The sequence below is a fragment of the Gavialis gangeticus genome, unplaced genomic scaffold, assembly GCF_001723915.1.
Source record: "Gavialis gangeticus isolate Ggan-Ray unplaced genomic scaffold, GavGan_comp1, whole genome shotgun sequence".
NCBI lineage: Eukaryota > Metazoa > Chordata > Crocodylia > Gavialidae > Gavialis > Gavialis gangeticus.
This window is the reverse complement of record NW_017729033.1, coordinates 99,693,945-99,701,179: the sequence shown is the minus strand read 5'-3', so window position 1 is coordinate 99,701,179 and position 7,235 is coordinate 99,693,945. Positions and strand designations below refer to the sequence as shown.

Below are 7,235 nucleotides of genomic sequence, written 5' to 3'. Positions count from 1 at the left end.
GCTATATACCACAGCTCCTACCCAACCATGGGCCTTAGTCCATCACTAGCCCTTTGCTTGCTGTCTCCAGGCAGAGCACGCTCACAGTCCGCTGCTCAGCAACTGCCATCTCATAGGTGAACTCTCTCTTCAGCCTCCAAAGCCAGACTGCCCTACATTGGTTCTCCCCTCTGCTTCTCTCTCTCCCAGGCCCTGCCCCTTTCCTGTCAGGTGACTCCAAGGGGTTGGCTGAAGGTGCCCTCTAATTAGGCTCATTAACTGGGCTCACTAGCAGTGCTGTTGAAGCTGTGCCCTATGTCCCCTGCAAGGCTGCCCCTAGGCTCTTTCCCCCTTAAGTGACAGAGTCCCAGGCTCTCTGTTACAAAAATGGTACATGGTAAGTTTACATCCAACTAAAAAGAGGAGTCTGGCTTTAATAATTAAGTCCAGTAAAACCATGATACTCATTCTCCTCCTGGACATTACAGGATCACTCAGGCATCTGAAAAGACAGTTGCCAGAAACAGTACTGTGCAGGACAATAACAAATGCAGAGTAAAGTAGTGCAGAATGTGTGGCTGGCATGCTGAACCTGCCAGCACTCAAACATCTGCTTAAATTGATTAAAATTTAGCTGACCTAGCCTCGATGTGTCCTGGTCTAAATACTCCTTAAATCAAATTAGTTTTCATTGGGTCTTGAGACTGACTGGTTCCTCCAGCATCTCCATGGTGTCACCAAGAAACAGTTACTGCCCCTTCCAATTCCTACAAGGGACATTGGGCAGGAAGTAGCTTGTCTAACAGGTTAGCAGAAGCAGGGGAAGTATTGCAGAATGTTGTACAAAATTGAACAGTAAAATTCACCTGTAACATGGTGTGTGTTCAGCATCCCATTAATATTTTCCTTTCTTATCTGTGTTATAGCTGTTTAATGATAGCTCATGCAGAGCGTGGTCCTCTTCCCATTGAAGCATCGGGTTGTTTTTTCATTGACTTATTAGGAGCAGGCTCTTAGTTACAGGGCATTGAACTATAGTCATCAGCAATAGAAATCCACAGTGGTAGCAAATGCCCTAATCAGCAGAATTTAGCAGTTAGGAATCCATATGAACACTGTCTGTTTCTAGACTTTCTATAGGGTGCTGTCTGTCCTCCACCATCTTTAATAGGATAGTAGTGTAATTTACATCCCTGCCTTCTTTTGGATGATTAACTCCCAGGCTGAGTTTGACCAGTTAATCACAAAGATCAAGATGCTGTAACTTGTTGCAGCAGACTGACCCTTGTTTTGTTCCAAAACAATTTGGGAAGCACACTTGACTGGATCCTTCTCCAGTTATTTACCCCAGGAATAGTCAGATAGGCATAAACACTGTAATATGTAGCACCATTCAGAACTTTCCACACCAGACTTGCTTGCAAATTTGCTTTAGAACTCACCAGTGAAGTGACTTGGGTTGTACCTCGCAAGTTTTCCATATGGGTGAAATCCATAAAAGTCTGTTAAACCTCTGTTTACAAGCTATGCTCACTATCTACTGTAGTTGGTTAATGTATACTTTTGAATGTACTTTATAATAATGACTGAGTGAAATTTGAGAACATTGAAAAAGAAACCTCATTGCTATGTGTTGCTCCCCGATCGGGTTGCAGAGGAGGGTGCGCTCGTCAGGTACCTGGACTTATAAAGGCAGGCAGGGAACTCACTCGTATGGTTTCAAACAAGTTTATTTTTACTTACACTCCGCATCGGAGGTGCAGGCTGCAGACTTCTTACAAAGTTTTCGGTTCGTCTTTCATTCGCCAGTTACCGAGACGCAGAACTGCTCGCAGGATTCGATGCGCTAACCGGGGAAGGGGTACGCCAGGAGTTTTCGATGGTGGGAGGCACGGGGGTGGCTGGTCCCCGTGAAGTGTGGAAGTTGCACACTTGATGGATTTCACTAAGTCCTCTCTGAGCAGCGCTAACCACCGCTTTTTATACTCATCGCAACCCTGAGGTGCGCTTTCACCCAATCAGCTTCAGGCATTCTACTCCTGGCCTGATTTGAAGAGTGTGGCAGTTAAAAAGTGCGGGAGTTACTGGTGCGCTCAATTACTTGAAATCACGCAATGATCCCACGCTGGCCACACGTGCCCATTGGCCAGTAGGGCCGTAGGTGGCGATATGCTGACACATTAGGATACTACATACGGGGCAGTATGAGGGCACAGTGTGAGGGCGCAGCGGCACAACAATGGACTAGTTTCTTACACTATAATTCAGATTTTTAAAGAAAATATGCAGAATTTGTATAAATTAGTTACCTCTTCTATTGATGTAACTTCCAAAGCAGCTTTAAAAATATACCTACAGATTTTTATAGAGGAAAGCCCTGTAGTGAGTATGCACAATGCTGAGCTGGATTCTGGTTTCAGCTACTTGAGTAATGTTTTCCCTTTGATTCCCAGTGAATAAAGGTGTGAAATAAGGAATTTAAGAATTGAAGTATTGAAGTGTTTGTGGTGGGGAATAGAACTACAAGCATCTGTCCAGATGGGATGGATTTTGCATACTCAAATGGCCATGTTCCCACATTTGTGAAGGTTCCTTTTGGGAATCTACCGCAATACTGGTGTCTTCTGATGCGAACATTTCTCATATTAAAAGCTACTTATCTATCTTGTCATCTGAGGTGATTTGACAGGAGCTGACAAAGTACCCACACATCTTTGGTACGAAGGATAAGACTGTGGTTCACAAATTGGCCTGCAGGGTAGGTACTGCTGAAGTCATGTTTTTTATTATTAAAAACGCAGATAAAACACTGCTTTTTGGTTTTTTCTCTCCTTAGGTACTTTTCAAGCGCCAATCATCCATGGATTTTGCACATTAGAAGAGAACACTTAGTGCTTGGTGCCTTGCAGACTCTAAGGTTCAGACTGCCTACAACATATAAGAGACCTTTAGAAGTAAAAAATTAAGCTTTATTAATTGGTTAGCTCTGAATGTATTGTTCTGGAGTGCTTCAGCCTTTCAATATAATTAATAACCAACAGTGGAATCTTTTTTTTCAGAATTCAGAAGCATTTAAAATCCAGTCAAAAACTAAAGGAGGGAGAAAGTACTATGCCAGCATACTTAAAAGCATGTTGTATGTAGGCTTAGGGCAAATGACAAAAAGCAGCCAGCAAAAGACAGTATCACTTATTTTTATTATGAAATCCCTTTGAAAGATGGAACATTAGCTAAATTGATACCGGATAACCAAGTGTTGCTTCTTTCATGGCTCTGCAGTAGTTTGCTAGAGGTGAAGTGATGGGTGATGAAAATACTAGTCTTTGCCAGCAGTCGTCCATAATTGGACAGAGGCCAAGGACTGACTTCTACAGGGACTGAACTGCTGTCTTCCTTCTTGTAGATGGTTCCTGCACAACAAAAATGAGGTGTGTTGGGGGCATGCCATGGGAGCTGACAAGGTATAGCTAAATAGCAGGTTTCAGGTCCCACTTCTCTTGATCTAGCAACAAGTATCCTAGAGGAACAATGAGATGACTGAGGAATAAGGGCCAGTGAGATATGGCTAAAAAATGGTAATGGGATTCTGCTATCTGGTGGGTGTACCTGAACCTTGCTGCCAGATCAGAAGCTACACACTTGACTCATGTTATAGAAGCGCTGCTTGATGGAGTACTCTGGCTCTTGTCTCTATTCTGACCCATCTCACAAAGAGCTGGTTAATGCCCAAGCTTTTGTTGCCCTATTTACTTCCTTTTGACAGCTACTCATCTTCCCACAGGAGGCCACCAGCTGTCTTAAGGTAGTGACCCTGCTGCCCCACAGCAGTAAGTGTCCACAATAACTTGCCTATGGTTTTGTTGCTTCACTAAGCAGCATATCAAAAGATAGGAAAATCCGCTCAGATTAGAGTTACCTGGATTGTGTTTTTGCCTAGAGTAGTGGGCTCTTCAGTGGGTCAGATTCCCAATCCTGACTTGTTCTCAGTCAGTGTAAAGCTAGCAAGGGGGAGTGTTGGAAGGCATTTTTGAGCCTATTGCCTTACTGTCAGCTGTTACCAGCCACTGCCAGTTCGAATAAATTAAAGCATCTGCCAAACTACTATTTCATGGCACTTCTTGCCTGAATAGTTGTGCCAGGCCTGCTGATCTACGAGGAAATCGTATTGGAGTGACATGGATACCCCACCTTGTTTTTTTTCTAAAATAAAAGATGTGCTGTGTTGGATGTGCATGAATGACTGCCCTCAAAACATGGCTGCAGTGATCCTAAAAAGTCTAAAGCTCACATGGATTAAAAAAATTCTTTGCACAGACAAGTTTGCTGTTGCACAGTGTTTTGATTTATTACGCTGCATTTTCATAGCACAGTGACAGAAGCATTTCATGAATAAATCTGTTCAACCTAGCAACGCACCTAAAGACGAACAGTGCCATCTTTAAAGAGCAGCCCACATTACTGTTTATTATAACAACCTGGTTAAGTAATTAAACTATATCTCAGTCAGTACATGGAGTCATTCAGGGCAAAGACAAACACCCACTGTAATATGCTTTCACACCATTACAGTGCACCTCTGGATTTTGAGGGACAAGGGCAAAAGTACTTAATTGTCTTTCCTGACAGAAATTAAGCAGTCATACACAAAGTCCTCTGTAGAAGATCATTGTGAAGTGCCAGGAGGATGGTGATAAAGGTCATCATTACTGAGAGAGAGCAAGGGAGGAAGAGACCATTCCAGTTACATGGAACATAATATTAGTGTACAGCTAAGATAAGCTACACAACTACCGCAGAGGCCCTGTGATTGATGAGCCCACTGGGCAGTGCCCTCGGGCTGTCTGCCTGCCTTAGTTGTGTCTAAAAAGTTTAATGCCCATCCAGGTCCACAGGTGGAAGAACACGTACACGGGGATTGTAACAGGAAGCAGCAGACTGTAAAAACATAAGCTGTTTGTGCTGGTGCAGCCCTGTGGGAAGTTTTCATCCATGGTGGCCGAATAAAACAAGCCAACCAAGGAGAGCAGTGGGATGAGCACTGTCAGCGTAGGCAGTGAAAGGAACATGACTACTTTTCACACGAGCCTCCCAGTCTCCAGCTTTGCTCTCTAGGACAGCACTATCTAGCTTTGCGTTGACTCCTCGCCTGTGGAGTGAAGGGGCTCGGCTTCGATCTTCCTCGCCGCCTGTGGTATCATGTTAGGGATGCCGTCCACCACTGGGTAGGCGATGCCCAGCTCCTCATTGATCAGTTCGTTGGTGGATTCTTCGTACCTGCATGAAAAACGAACAGGTCAGTGCCGTGGACGCAAGGACGGGAGCCCCTCCACGTGTGTATGTGTGTGTGCGCGCACGTGTGCTCATCTGCACCTATGTGCGTGTGCGCACAGGTTCACACAAGTGCGTACCGCAGCGGGCGCTTGGACAGCGGGCACACGAGCAGCCCCAGCAGCGCGGGGTCCAGCCCGGCGGGCAGGGCAGAGCCCCGGCCGCTGTCCGGCCCGCGCGTCCTTCCCGCCGCCACCTGCAACCCCCTACGCAGCGCAGTGGCCCGGCCCAGCATCGTCCTGCCCGCGGCAACTTCCGCCCGCCCGCGCGCCGCTTCCTGTGCGCCTGGAACCCGCTCCGCCCGCGCGCCGCCCCGCGCTTGGGTTCCGGGGTGCCCTATGTGCACTCCCCGCCGTCCGTTCCCTTCATCTGGTGCCTGGGCTCGGGAGGGCTGTGCTCGCTCTGTCTCTTCTTGAGGTGTTTCTGGCTGCAGGCTGACAGGGCGCGTTTTTGCAGTTCTATTCCACAGCAGCTTTTAAACGAGACCTACAGGTGTTTACGGAGGAAGGTCCTGCCCTGAGTCTGCACGGTGCTGGTCTGGACTCTGAGTCCAGTGGCTTCGGTCATGTTTTCCCTTTTATTCCCAGTGAATAAAGGTGTGAAATCAGGAATATCAGAGTTGAAGCGTTCGCTCCGGGGAGCAGAGGCACAAGCAGCTGCTTTCACATCCGGACAGGATGGATTTTGCATACGCAAATAGGCGTGCTCCCACGTTAGTTGAGAAGCTACCCACATACTGGTATCTTCTGATGTCTGCTTCTCACATTAAGAAGCACCCACTGAGGCAGTCCCTGTGTCCGTGCGCTTTAGTGTCGAGCCCCTGGAGCACTGTGCTGGAGGCAGCGGGGACTCAATCAGTGGGGCTCATTCTTTTTTTGGATCCCCTTGGAAAATCCCAGCTCTCTTCTTATGCCTACAGAAAAATAATAAGAGCAGGGTTGCTTTTTTTTCTGTAGTCGAGCTCAGGAGGCCACAGTGGCAGATGCCTGTTTGACATCCCTGGGTTTATCTCATGAATGGTGCTTGCATGAATCTCAGTGCTGGCATGGCGAGGTCCTCTGCGCCACCCTCAAAAGGAGCTCATGGCCCCTTGGTTGGGAATTGCATTAGATTGGGGTGCTCAGCTCCTAGCCGGTCAGCTGAACGTGGCCCATGGAGTCATGGCATCCAGCCCGAAGAGCTCCACAAGGGTCAGGGAGGTTGGTGGTGAGGGTGCAGTGGCAATTAACAATGCAACCCCCCTCCCACACCAAATTCTGGAGACCCACGTGGCCAGATCAGGGCTGGGCCATGTTCCCTCATCCTGCGTGGCTGGATCAGGGCAATGATGTCCCCCCTGTTCCCTTCCATGTGGCCAGGACCTACTGTTTCCACTGGATCAGGTCCACCATCCAGATCCAGCCCATGTACAAACCAGGCCCAGCCCATCTGGACCATGGGGCAGAAAGGTTGAGCATAAATGCACCTTGACTAGATGGAGCCCATCTTCTTCTCAGTGACTGTCTATACTGTGCTCTACTGTATGTTCTACTATGTTCATGCTTCTGGGCTTTGCTGGTTGCCACATGGGGCTGGGAGGGAATTCCCCGTGACCTCCCCCACTCCCTTTCTGCACTGGTCCGGTCCTGCAGAGAGCATACCAGGAAAGCCAAAGCTGCAGCTGAACTCCAACTAGCTTCGAGCATCAAGGACAATAAAAAGTCCTTTTTCAGGTATGTGGGGAGCCAGAGGAAAAGCAAGGGCAACTTTGGACCCCTGCTGAACCAGATGGGGCAACTGACGCCCAGGAAAAAGCCAACCTATTAAATGGGTACTTTGTGTCAGTCTTTCATCAGTCCCATGGGACACCCATGCCTGCTACGGGACAGGGACGTCCGGGTGGGGGAGATCCCCTGCCCTCCATAAATGCTGGCCTTGTGAAGGAACAT

General features: G+C 47.7%; 2 protein-coding genes across 2 annotated transcripts; both read right to left on the bottom strand.

Moving 5' to 3' along the window:
* Positions 1–4,186: 4,186 nt before the first annotated feature.
* PIGY (phosphatidylinositol glycan anchor biosynthesis class Y) lies at positions 4,187–5,057 on the bottom strand. Its single transcript, XM_019526590.1, has one exon. The coding sequence runs from the start codon at positions 5,043–5,045 to the stop codon at positions 4,830–4,832; it is 216 nt and encodes a 71-aa protein (XP_019382135.1). The 5' UTR covers positions 5,046–5,057; the 3' UTR covers positions 4,187–4,829.
* A 23-nt stretch (positions 5,058–5,080) lies between these two features.
* Positions 5,081–5,567, bottom strand: PYURF (PIGY upstream reading frame). Its single transcript, XM_019526589.1, has 2 exons — positions 5,388–5,567; positions 5,081–5,253 (listed from the first exon to the last, which is right to left on the bottom strand). Exons 1-2 carry the CDS (start codon positions 5,540–5,542, stop codon positions 5,103–5,105), a joined length of 306 nt encoding a protein of 101 aa, XP_019382134.1. The 5' UTR covers positions 5,543–5,567; the 3' UTR covers positions 5,081–5,102.
* Positions 5,568–7,235: the final 1,668 nt, after the last annotated feature.